The sequence below is a fragment of the Parasteatoda tepidariorum genome, chromosome 3 (assembly GCF_982258835.1).
Source record: "Parasteatoda tepidariorum strain Cologne lab strain chromosome 3, Ptep-v5.0, whole genome shotgun sequence".
NCBI lineage: Eukaryota > Metazoa > Arthropoda > Arachnida > Araneae > Theridiidae > Parasteatoda > Parasteatoda tepidariorum.
Window position 1 is genome coordinate 3081050 of NC_141757.1, and position 14263 is coordinate 3095312.

Here is a 14263-nt window from a genome sequence, read left to right on the forward strand (position 1 = left end):
AGAAAATAAAGCCAAATCAGGCCGAAAAAAATGCACAAGAAAAATTTCATCAGATGCCATTAGATGTGAAGTTATGAAAAAACGAAATCAGTGGAAAATAAAGCCAATCAGGACGAAAAAAAAGAGAAGAAGAAAAATTTCATCAGATGCCATTAGATGTGAAATCAATGCAGTAAGTATTGCAGTAAGTTCAAGAACAATAAGAAGAAGATTATCAGGATTTGGACTACAAGCTAGAACTCCAAGGAAAAAACCATATTTAAATCATAAGCAACGCGAAAAACGAGTTAAGTGGGCAAAAGAACATATTAAATGGTCATAAAATCAATGAAAGCAAGTAATCTGGCAAATGTCATGATTTGGGCCTGAGTGCCAAAAAATACATTCAAACTGCCCAGAAACCAAAATTGATACCATCCATTACGGACCTCTTCCCCAACAATGCACCATTTATTTTTCAGCAGGATTCAGCTCCATGCCGCACAGCAAAAGTATGCAAAGCATGGTTTCAAAATAAAGGCATAGATATATTACCATGGCCAGGAAACAGCCCTGATCTCAATCCAATTGAAAATTTGTGGCGAAGTTTGAAAATTCTTGTACGAAAAAAAAAAACGTCCATCCAATAAAAGACAACTTATTGAAGCTATAATTGATTCTTGGTACCATGTAATTACGAAAGATGAACTCCAAACACTCGTTCACTCGATGAAAAGACGCTGTGAAGCTGTCTTAAAAAATAAGGGTTATCCTACTAAGTATTGACTTTGTAAGTATCACTTTAAAAAAATGCAAATCTAAGATAGATCTTACTATTAGTTGCATGACTTTTTTTGTAATCAAGATATTGTAATACTGTATTTATTATTAAATTCTACATTAAATTACCTTCAACTTGATATATAAACATTTGTATTAAAGTGAAAATTAATATATTCTACAAGCAAAGTTGAGAAACATGAAACTTTCAAAAAATGTCCACACTTTTGTCCACCACTGTATATATATATACTAAAATTTATTATTTGCACAGAATTATCTTTGGATAAACAAATTTTATAATTATGATCAAAAAGTTTTCAATTTGTGTAATAAAAAATTATAAACAGGAAATTAATTAGAATCTTTTTGTGTTTATAAAATAGATACTATTTATTTAAATACATAGCTGCCAACATACATAGGGAAAAATCCAGCAGATTTAACGAAATACAAATTTCATGGTTACTGTTGCATAATATACTAAACATTTTACATACAGGGAATTTTAAGGATTTTCGTTCTTCGCCTTGGAAGATGCCGGAAGTGTTACTCATTTAACGTTACCCAGTGGGCACCTGTGAACCTAAGTCACGGAGGCGAGCAACATTATCCACACCACAAATACCCGTTCATAGGGTGAGTCACATTCACACAACACATAGAGAGAAACATCCATGCCCAGAGTGCGATACGAGCTCGCAGCCATTGGCTTCCCATTCAGGCACGCTAACCGCTCAGCCACCTGGCCATCATTTTCCATTTACAATCGACATTAAAAGATCTTGAATTTGAAATGATTTTCATTATATTAGCTCATAATTTTGAATAATAATAGAGAAGCAATTTATTATTGATGATTAAATGATTTTTGAAGTAATTTAAAAACAGAGGTCTGAAAAAAAAATAAACTGAAAATTTTAGAACAAAAAAAAAAGCTTTAGAATATAGGTAAGGCGTGGTTAGTCATACAAATAGTATTATAATATGTATCAGTTATTCCTATTAAAATATTCAAGCAAGCAATAAATTGGGCAAAAATTTTATTCAAGGTATCTGCAACATTTTAGATTTTAAAAATTTATGACTTTCCATGACTAATTCCAAGAATTTTTCATGACGTAACAAAGTTACTATTTTCTTCGAGAAAAAAACACAACAATAAATTTAAAAAGCATTGTAATAACATTAATTGATATGATAGGTATAACCAAAACTCTGCATCTTCATATTTATAGATTTTAAACTTAAAAAACAAAGTAAAGAAAGAGTTGAAGCAATAAGATAGCTGAAAAAAATACTAAAGCAAAAAAAAAAAATTTTCCTGCAGAATTATATTCTAAAGATACTTTTCTTGCTTATCGAAAAAGAAAGAAATACTCCCGACTTTTCTATTCTCATTTTTGGAATAAAAAATTTCGCCAATGACAGGCTTGCTTCAGATAGAATTTGAAATTGATACAATAAAAAAACAATAATATTAAAAATCTTGTAATCACAGAAGTTTAAAAGATAATTCATTCTAAAAATTATATTTTTCTTTCATTTTTTGAAAGAATATCATAATTTTTAAAAAACGCGATAAAACATTTTATATATTAATAAAATATGACTGTGCTTGGGGGATTTTGTTACAAATTCAGATATTCAAAACTCCATGAAATGGGGGAGGGAGAATTCCATTTCAAAAAATAATTTTTCAGTGACCTAAGTTCATGACTTTCCATCAATTTTTTTTAAAAAATTGTTAAAATCATGACATTTCAAGACAAATTTTGATCAATTTTGATCATGACTTTCCAGGAGCGCGGATACCCTGTCTATTTCAATAGGCCCATTCCATGATTTGCTATACCAAGGGGGTAAAATTTCAAACTAACAAATTGATAAAAATAATGGCTCATTCTAATGTAAAAAAAGTTGAATTTTTCAAATTTGCTAATGATTTGGATCAAAAAAATTTATTAATACACTAAAATTTACTATTTTATTACACTATTTGTTTCACGATTTCTAATATGATTTGAACAGTCACCAATTTTTTTACTTTAAGATGATAAATATATTAAAATGATTAAAACTGGAGTTAAAAAATAATGTTATGGAATGTTTCAAAGGTAAAACACATGGTCTATTTAATTAAAAAAAGTTTTTTAAATATGTTTACCAGTGGGAAAAGAAAAACACTTTTTGATAGTCACACACGTCACATTCACTTTAAAAAGTTAATATAAAACATTAATGTGTGTGAGTATTAACTAAAAAACTTAGTTTATAAATTAGTGTGCATCAAGATGGCTAAATCTATCAGGACTTTTTATTTTGTTACATATTTTACACTTTAAAATTAAATTTTAAAATGTCACACACGTCACATTGTGACGTGTGTGATATGTGTGATTTTCAATTTAAAAAGCTTACAAGAATACATTATTTTATATAAAACAGAGAATACTGAAAAATAGTTTTAAAATTTAATAAACCTACATCATTTGGCAACTATTTTTAAAAATGGCAACACCCTCACTCAACTTCTAGTAGCTATTTCGCAATTACTTTAAAGTTATTGCATTCACATTTTTTAAAGTTTTGCCTTTTAAAAAAGTATTTGTGAAAATGGCTGCACAAAATTATGTTTATAAATAATGGATATAAATTATGAATTTAAAATTGGCAACAGAAAATTATGAATTTAAAACTGGCAACACTAACTAGAACACTCACTAGAAATTCTAATTTTACCTGAGCACATGTTTAAATTATTCTCTAGCTACATACAAATTAAAGATTTTGATTAAATATTTTAAAAGTTTATTCATTTAAAGAAATTGGATTAAATTTGAGAGTTTTAAAATCATGGATGAAAAGAAACCAATGTCAGCAGCAGAAAGAAAAAGAAAATCCAGAGCTAAAAAGAAAGCAAGTGATCCTGAATACCAGACAAAAGAAAATAAAAGAATTGAAGCAATCAGAAAAAATAGGATACAGGGTATGAATGCACAACAAAAAAAAGCACATAAGCTTAATGCAGCAATGCGTAAGAGGAAAAGTAGAGCTAAAAAGAATGAAGATGATGTTGTAAAAAATGATGATTCTACAGAAATTAGCATTTCTAAATCTCCTTATAGAAAACCTCAAGCACTTGGAAAAGCTATTAAAAAAACTGTGAGAGCACTTCCTTTTTCTCCCAGAAAGCGTGAAGCAGTTGTACATGGACTTGCTAAATATGTTGGACTAAAAATAATCAATAAATTCGAAACACAGCTTCATGGCAACAGCTTAGCAGAAGAAACTGTAAATCAAATTAAAAATTTTTACTTTCGTAGTGATGTTGTGTATACTATGCCTGGAATGAATGATGAGATTACTGTATATAATAGTGGTAGGAAAGTTAAGCTGAGGAAGTATTACTTAACAATGTATCTGAGAGAAGCCTATAGTTTATTTAAAATGGAGAATGATAACCTGGAAGTCGGATTTTCGAAGTTCTGCTTCCTAAGACCGCCAAACGTTTTGCTTTTGCATGAATCAATGTAAGTAAGTAATTTGCAGATCAATGTAAGTGCAAGATTCATGAAAACTTTATTCTTAAGTTAAAGGCTTTGAAAATCAATTACAGCAACGAATGGTGGCAAAGTATCTTGTGTGATACAGAACAAAATTCACTTTGTTGGCAAGGCCAGTGCAATGAGTGCAAAGATGGCAGAAAGTTTCCAGAACAAGTTCTATCTGACAGGCAAAAACCTGTACAGTGGTATAATTGGAAAACACAGAAATGTGAAGAGAGGACAGTTCTAAAGAAAGTACTGGAAGAGGGCTGTGTAGAACAGCTAATTGATTTAGTATTGGAAGATTTTGGCAAAATGCGAGACCATACAAATATTAAGAGAATTCAAGCAAGTGAATTTCAAGCTGATCAAAAAGATAAAAGGAAACGAGTCTTGCAGATAGATTTTGCCATGTCATATTCAGCAGAATATCAGCATGAAGTACAATCTGCATTGTGGAGCAGAGCAAGTGTTACACTGTTCACAGCAGCAGTCATCTATGATAGTAAATGTCAAACATACTTAATATGTTCAGATGCACTTAATAAGGACAAAGATACCATATCATGCTTCTTGCTCCACTTGTATGAAAAGTTAGAGAAAAGAAAAGATTCAATTCAACCGGAAGTGGATGTTATATGGAGTGATGGGCCATCAAGCGAATTTAAGAATCGCTTTATGGTAAAATTACTAAAAGTGCTCTCTGCTAAATACTCTAGACCTTTCCGATGGAAGTATTTTGCCACTTCACATGGTAAAGGAATAGTGGATGGAATTGGTGGCTCTGCTAAATCTCTAGTTCGGCAGCGGGTTATGAGTTGCTGTGATAAAGCAATTGTAGTTCAGAGTGCACAAGATTTTGCTAACGTTGCTGCGGAACTAATGCCAAAGACTCCGGTATTTTATATATCGCAAGCAGAAATTACTAAAAAGTCAATTTCAATGTCACTATGGAATGAAGAAGTACTTCAAGTAACAGGCATCAAACAGATCCATGTAATTGAATGTTCCTCTGAAGGAAATATTAAACTTCTTAAGTCAGCACGAAGTAATGAATGTGAAACCTACAGTGAAGGAGATTGGGTGCTTGTGACTTATGACGCAGAAAAGTATCCTGGTGAAGTGAAAACTGTAAAAACAGACGAAATTGAAGTCTCTTGTATGATTAGATCTGGAAAGTACTGGAAATGGCCAAGAAACCCTGACATTGCCCACTATACATTTGGCAATGTAATTGGAAAACTTGATCCTCCGATTCCAGCTACTTCACGTGGACAATTTTACTTTGAGAAACTATAAATTACAATATTCTTATTTAAAAATATGCTGCTAAACCTTATTTTACCTATTTTACTCAATTAATTTGTAAGTTTTTCCTATTGCCTAAGTTTCATAATAAATAATTTTATAACTATTTGCACGTGTCACAATTGAAGTCACACACGTCACAAGCATTTTTTTTTTTTAATTAAATATGCATGACTTGAAATAATAAAACAGTGATTGATAGAAATTATATGAAGTATCTATTACCCATTTAAATTAAAATAAATATTATATATCAATATAAATCACAGAAAAAATTTAATTTGCAGATCAACCTGAAAATTTTCCTTACAAAATCGTCACATGACTTTAAAGTCGTTTTCTATTTAAAGCAAAAACTAAAACTAAATGCTTTTTACACTAAAATGTCCTGTCACTCATGCATAACAAAACCATATTAACAAGCTTTTCCCATCAATTTTAGGAGAGGGTATTTTTATTGTAAAACATTGTAAAGTGACTCCGAATGTCACACACGTCACTATGGAATGGGCCAATAGTGATTTATTAAGGAAACTTACTCAACTTTAAGGAATACTTCAAAATGCGCAGAAAAAAAAAACCAAGAGAATTTTTATTAAACCAGTAGACAAAGAGAAAGTGTCAAAATCCAGTAGAGTTGGCAGCTATGGAAACATAATAAATTGGATTTAATGTGTTTCCTCCACTGACTGCATAAATGACATTATAGAATCTTGCACAGTGGTGAAATACTAAATCAGGTTGATTGGCAACTGAAAAACAAAGTATTGGAAGAATAAAATGATGAATACATACCCATCTAAAATCTTTGCCATCAAATTTACGTGCATTTGTAAATAGAACAGTTCTTGCTGGCATATTGAGACCCATAGCAAATGTTTCAGTCGCAAACAGGGCCTGAAATTTACAGTGTTTCATATTACATCTCAAAACAAGTGATATTTAAAAATAAAAAAAATTTAAAGTCAATTCCTACTCAGGTCAATAAAGAAAATTTTTATTTTAGTTACTTTTTATTAAATAATTACAATTTTTTTCATATAAAACTAAAATAGATTAATTAAGTTTAATAAATGAATTAGTATTTGAAAAAACTGCATTAACTTCAAGCGTCATCCACTACAGTGCTTAAAAATTGTATTTGAACTTGAGTAGATGAAAAAAAAGTATTTTATTAAAGATTCAAAATTTAAACAAAATATAGGGAGACTGTAAACTAATAATAGGAATTGAATAAAAAAAGGCGCGTTTTATCTGACACAGCAAAAATAAAATAATTAACTACTAAAATAATTAACTATTAATAATTAACTAATAAACTATTTTTTTTTGTTCAAATTATTACTTACATTATCTTTAAAATATGTGAAAACTGAATTGCTTATACAGGGTGCGTAGCCAAATCTTTGAATCAAAAATAAGCACTTTTTAAAAACTTTTCAAGCACTTTACAAAAATTTTCAAGCACTCAAAAAATTCATATTCAATCAATGATATTATTGAAAAGCAAAAACTTTTTATAAACAGTTTTAGCGTTAAAAAAAACCCAAAAAGAAACGGGCGTAAATCGAAACAATCAGTACTTTCCCACATCACCGAGTGAATTCAAAAAATCTCTCAAACTCATCTGAACTCAGAACAAAAGTACCCTTACCCCCTACGTCAAAAAAAGTGTTAGAAGTAAATTAAATAAATAAGAACAAAATTAAAATAAATTAAAAAGAAAAAGATTTCATAAGGATCTGACATTCTCTATCCGAATTGGAGCACTCGGGTTTCGGTTTCAAGTATGCGCGCATGCGCAAGTCATAACGTGGGTACGACAAGAAGTCCGCGTGAATGATTACGTAGCAAACTCTCCATTTTTTGTGAAATGCATGCGATCCACCAGATATCACTGAAGGGAGAAAAAAAATTATTCGAAAAAAAAGCACTTTTTTAAAACGCCAGCTGAAAAAAGCACCTTTAAAAGATTTTAAAAACGAAATCCCCAAAAAAGCACCTTTAAGTACTTTTTACAAACGCTACGCACCCTGTTATAGTAAAATTTAAATCAATGACTAACGCTTAACCCATTAGAAAATTCCGTTTCATCTTTCGCTCATCCCTATTTAATGAATGAATATTTAAACAAACTACATTAACAAGTTTAAAAAAAAAATGTATTTAAACTTGCGTGGATGAATAAAAAAGTATTTTATGAATGATTTTGAACAATATATAAGGAGAGTGTGTAGGGATTGAATGAAAAGAGAGAATTACCTTGATGAGTCCTTCAGAGAAAAGAATTTCAATAGTTTCTTTCAAAATAGGTAGAAGGCCAGAATGATGAATACCAATTCCACGTTTCAGCAATGGCAACACATGTTCAACCTTTAAGAAAGCTTAATTAAGAGTGGATATTCACATGCACTAAACAATTACTATTTCTTTGATTAGCAGGTTATCTGAGAATTTTAAACCAAATATTTAAAATCATCTTGTTTAACTTGGGTCACTGAAAATCTGGGTCTTTCTAAGAAAAAAATGGGATATTGAAAGGGCAGAAGCCTGAAATCTAGAACCTTTCACAAAATTCAGCAGAGAGCAAGATGTTCCTGAAGATGTTTCCATTTTGAACTCCCATTTTATCTCCTTTTCCCATTTTTATCTTCAACCAAAAGGATGAGTAACTTGTTATCCATGGGTGGTTTGGCAGCTGAATATAGATTATAGCATGAAGAAAAACATTTGTTTTAGATCAGGGGTGATTGTAAGCCCAAGTCAAAATTTCGGAAAATTTCTTGAGTTACCAAAAAAAAAAAAAAACAGTTTAAATTTAAAAAATTTAAACAAGGTTTTCTCAATATTTCCTAGTTTACCAAAAATATATTTAAAATTTTACACATACCTATGTTGACCTGGAGAAGTAATTAAAATTTACAAATGTCTTTCTTTCTTGAGTTTATGATTATAACAACTATTTACTGATAAAAAATGAATATTTATCATGAATATAATTGATAATAATTAACGTTGATGGGCAGTATAATTCTTGTTGGTAATATATTTAAGGCTTGATGAAATCATCTATCATTAATGAAAGCTCTAAAGCTATTATTTTAAAATAATAATTTTGTTTTTTACATTATAATTTTTTTTTAAACTCAAAGTCTGACCTTGATAACTCTATTTTCAGTCCTCTCTTCAACATCAAAAATGCTAACATTGTAAACTTCTATGTTAGACAATAAATGGACTTGTAAAATAATTGAAATGTGTTACTTTAACTAATAATGTGTAACTTTAACTATAGAAATTGAACTTGTGTTAAACCATGCAAGTTAAATTTACATTGAATACATACATTACTGTAAATACTGATTAAGTTAATTTTGAGTGAATTTATAGCACTAATCAATAGAACAAATTCTCTTGGGTGTACATTAGATGAATCAACTATTCTTATTGCTAGCAGATTAAAATCAACAATATGTGCTTGATAGTTAAGTAATAAACAAACTTTGCTTTCATTATTGTAAAATTATAATTATGGATTTTATGTTGTTTATAAGGAAATTGATTATAATGTGGAAAAAAGTACCTCAATTTTCATATTGTATTGAATTATTAATGAAGCCTCACACTATTTCCAAATACTATGAGTTAGAAAACATAGCTACACCATTGCCTTGTTTCATTAAATTAACCTGTGTTGCCGATAAAATAAAAGTTTACTTTTCTAAACTTTTAAGTAAAGGATTAAATATAATCATATAATGTATGTAATATTGAAATGAATACACTAATAAATTTCTTATACCATGAAACATTTCTGTTTATTTTGTTATAATAAATTTTCTTTAATGAACTGTTGCCGAGTAAAGAAGTTATCTGATATTAATGATTTATTAAACCATATTTATCGTAAAATTTTAATATAACTGTTATAAAGCATTAGAGCAAATAAAAATTTTTAACTATTGGATAAAATTGAACACAAAATTAATATAAATAACACTAACTTAGAAATCACGTTGATTTCTAAGCGAATCTAATTTATTTGAATTCTAACTCTGAATATTAATCTTTAGAAGCTTACTTCCTGTACAGTAAGTAGCTTCATAGATGCGAACTATACTGGATTTTGCAAATTTCTCCTGATTTTCTGGCTTTCTAAAAATTATATAGGTTTTTTCTATATTTTAGAAAGTTTTTGAAAATTTGGACATTTTCCAATGTAAGATAAATGTTTCATTAAGTTTTTTATCATTTCCTGTGGCAATCGGCCAGAATTGCCTTCTGGTATTTCCATACCTTCCGACTGCAACGAGTGTTATGCACAATCATGCGTGTGTATTACAATTGTTGAATGGTTATTTGTTTTGTACTGTATCAATGTATGTACACATATATACTTCATTAAAATCGGTTCGAGAGATAATCGACCCAGTCTGCAAATTCTCTTAATTTCTTACACCAGTATATATGAATCTTATTTATATCTTTAGACAATATACTATAAAATAAAAATTTAATTTTTAAATATTTTTACGGTTAATTGAAGTTCAAGTAAGTTAGCTAATATATTGAAGAAAAAATAAATACTTGAGGTAATTTTTTATCTTCATCTGATAGCACATCCATGGCATTCTTGAACACTTCTTCCACTAACGGCTTTTCTTCGGCTGTCAACATAAAAACAGAAACATTACACGCATACTATATCATTACACAAAAAATGGTGAATATATACTAACCACTGTTGAAATCTAGCTTAGCCATCTGCATAGCATATGCTTCACATTCTTTCTTGCTAAAACTGAATACAATGACGGGAGCAAAATTCCGCTCCATTATCATCTTAACAATTTTATAGCAGTTGGATCCATCTGAAGGGGTGAAAATAATAGATTTAAATTTCGTGTGTAAAAGCAAATTATCCATGATATAAGCCTCTCAAAAAATATTTTTAAGAAACTATATACATTAACAAAATGCAAAATAATTTTCAAAGACTTTACTTGATCATGATAAAATAACTAGTTTCTGAGAAAGAACTCGTTTCTTGATTATACAGTAGGGAACCGATTATCCGGAACGATCGGGACCATCGCTATTCCGGATAACTGATTTTTCCGGTTTTCTGAATCGCTACAAAAAGCCGTTTTTTTTATTGTTAAACCCAAGTAAAAAAAAAAAATATTTGGAAATAATCTTACAAATAAGAAAAAACGATGAGGTAATGCACTAATGATTATTTCTGAAATGATGGTAAGCTAAACATCTTTCAAAAAAGAAAGAAAAATACTAAAATCTTATGAGGAAAAAAAAATTTCCTGAAAAAAATGGCGGGAAAACTTATCAAATTTCATTCCGGTTTTTTGGTTTTCCGGTTTTCTGATTTCCGGATAACGGGTTTTGTACTGTATTAGCCATTATAAAAAGATAAAGAGATTTTTCAGTTTGGTATCAGAGGGAGGAAAATGAAGCCTGAAATTGAGAATATCTTGAAAATACAAAGTTGCACATGAGAGCACAAGAATCTCACCGAACCTCAGCTCAGTAGATGCACATGCAGATTTCTAAAGATGATTGGCGCTTTCATACGCTACGTAGCGACCGTGTTCCGAAATGGATTGTGGTTGAATGAATTATGAAAACGTTGAACAGAACAATGTGAAAACCACGTCTTAGCATAATACACAACAATTGACAGGATAAAAAAAAATCTCATTTTCGAAAAAGCAAAATTAAGCACTTTTTAAAAAATGATAGATTTTGAAAAACGAAAATAAGTACCTTTAAGAACTTTTTAAAAATTTTATGCACAATGGAATGTAAGACATTTAATAAATCAGTAGAGTTGGCTACAATCAGGGTATCTGCTATATTTTAGATTTTCAAATTCATGACTTTTCATGATTTTCCATGACTAATTCCAAGAATTTTTCAGGACTTAACGAAGTTGCTACTTTCTGCGACAAAAACGCAACAAAAAATTTAAAAAAGCATTATAATAACACTCATTGAAATAATAGGTATAACCAAAACGGTTAAACTCTTCATCTTCATAATTATAGATTTTAAATTTTAAAAAAAAACAGAGTAAAGATAGAGTTGAAACAATAAAATAGCTTAAAAAAATACAAAAGCAAATATTTTTTTCCAGCAGAGTTATATTCTAAAGATACTTTTCTTGTTCATCAGAAAGGAAAGAAAATACTCCTGATTTTTCTGTTCTCATTTCGGAATTAAAAAAAATCACCATTGACTGGTTTGCTTCAACTAGAATTTTAAATTGATAAAATTTTAAAAAAATAAATAACAAGAATTCTGAAATCACAGAAGTTTAAAAGATATTTTGCTCTAGAAATGATGTTTTTTCTTTCATTTTTTGAAAGAACATAATTTTTAAAGAACATGATAAAATCATTTTATGTTCTAATAAAATATGACTGAGTGGTGATTTTGTTAGGAATTCAGATATTTGGAACAGGATGAAATGGGGGGGGGGATTCCATTTTAAAAATTAGATTTTTCGGAGACCTAACTATCCATGATTTTTTTTTTCAAAAATAGTAAAAGTCATGACATTTCCTGATAAATTTTGTTCCATACTGAAATTCATGACTTTCCAGATGCGCGGATACCCTATACAATGGAAAGGGAATGAAATCTGTGTATGCATATTGAGCAGAAAAAAAAGGAGAGAAAATGATGATTACACTAGATTTTGGAAACTACGGGCCATTAGAAAAGACACCCAAATTTCTGGGTCCTTTTTAAAAAAAAGCGAGTCCCTATTTAAAATATGAATTCTCTACTCCTATATCAATCCATTAATATTCACATTCATCATTTTGTAATCCACTAAAAGATAAAACAAAGAATTTTTAAAAAAAGAAATTAGATTTGAGCCAACAATAGTTCTGATCACAACTGATATAAACATATACATCAAGGAAAGCAGTGAGATAATCTGATACTCAGAATTGTTCTAATTTTTTCCTTTAGCCATGAATAAGAAAAGTAAATTTTCTGTATGTATGTTTATAGTTTGGTTACAATTCTACATGCATCAATTCACAGGTCAGTTTTATTTCACTAAATTTTAAAATTTTTGGCATATTTGATGCGCTAGGGCAGATATACAGAATCGTTGACATAAATTAAGAAAGTCCAAAACCAATACAAAATATTGTCAGTTTTTGCTCTTGAATGAGTTAATAATAAACTTTTTTTAAAACTATGTTATTATTTCTTCAGATAAATTTACATAGTATTTTTTACTACTCAAGTTTGTTAAACAAACTTGTTAATAAAACATTAATATGTTAGTTACCTTTCATTCCACCCTTTCTTCCTCTCATTGCAGAATCACCCTTTGACGCTCCTCCCACTACTTGCAGAACATTCATGGCTGTGTTGAAATTCTCTTCACGGAAATTTCCCTTTATCACAAAAGAGAAATCTTTAATTAGATAACAAAAAAATGTTAATAGATGGACAGGGAAATTATTCAACAAAAAATAAGCATCTTTTAAGCACTCAAAAAATATTTTTAAGCACTTTAAAAAAATATCATAGCTGGGCAGGGTTAGAAAGTTTTTGACCATTGCAGTTTTATCTTGTTTTAGCCGTCATGACAAAAACATTTTGGCATTGTTTTTGACAATTGTTAAAAAATCATAAAATTCTGAATCAAGTAACACGAATGGTGTTTTCCTACACTACGGATTAACAATACGCCGAAATAGATTGGGGTTGAATTAATTGTGAAAACGTCGAATAGAACAATGTGAACTGTGTCTTTTTCAGGGGTCTGTCTAGGTTTCTGAGAAAGGTACCTATTTTGCTAAAATTTAGACATAATTTGTGAAACATTAAAAATTATATTAAAAAACCAATACAAAAACATGGTTAAAATATAGATTTATCGTTTCTTAAGGGATACAAAAATAAAATTTTGAAAAAAAAAAAGTATTTTGTGAAACTACTGTTTTTCCTTAAGTTGAATTTGTGAAGGTACCGCTAAACAGTAGTAAATTCAGCCTGGACAGACCCCTATTTTTGCATAATTCACGGCAAAAATCACCATAGTAAAGGAAAAATCTCATTTTGAAAATGGGAAAATTAAGCACTTCTTAAAAACACTCAATGAAAAAAGCACCTTTAAGGGCTTTTAAAAATCGAAAATAAGCACTTTCAAGCACTTTATAAAAATGCTACGCACCCTGATGGACATATTTTTGTAGTTGTTTTATTTTACTGCCAAATCTGATATAGAATTAAAGAGAAGAGGTTCCACTCATCGGGGCAGAAGGAAAAGGTTTGAAGGAAAAAGGAAGAAAATTCCCTCGACATATTATACACAATATGTAAAGAGGAAATACACAAAGAAAGAAACTGATTTACACAAATTCAGAAAAAGACATAATAAGAAAATAACATTTAGAATTAAGTCAAAAGCAGCTAAAACCAAATTTGTCTTATTTTGATAATTTAGAAAATTTGAAACACAAATCAGGCAAAGAACGAAGAATTTTAAAGATATGCATGTTAGCAAAACAGAACTTCAACAGGGGACACACTGTCTGCTAACATACAGGAAATCCCTCTGTCGCCAGTGGTAATAACAAAAACTGACTACCCCGAGGCCCCATAAT

At 29.5% G+C, this 14263-nt stretch overlaps 1 protein-coding gene across 2 annotated transcripts in view; it reads right to left on the reverse strand.

The window, feature by feature from the left end:
* The window catches only part of Mtr4 (exosome RNA helicase Mtr4), a 70645-nt gene that overhangs the window by 31239 nt on the left and 25143 nt on the right, over window positions 1-14263 (reverse strand). For both annotated transcript variants that reach the window (XM_087158598.1, XM_087158599.1), the window contains exons 9-13: window positions 12940-13048; window positions 10355-10486; window positions 10203-10282; window positions 7878-7988; window positions 6411-6512 (exon numbers count right to left, since the gene is read on the reverse strand). In XM_087158598.1, coding sequence (XP_087014724.1) covers window positions 6411-6512; window positions 7878-7988; window positions 10203-10282; window positions 10355-10486; window positions 12940-13048 — 534 coding nt within the window. The remainder of the gene's footprint in view (window positions 1-6410; window positions 6513-7877; window positions 7989-10202; window positions 10283-10354; window positions 10487-12939; window positions 13049-14263) is intronic.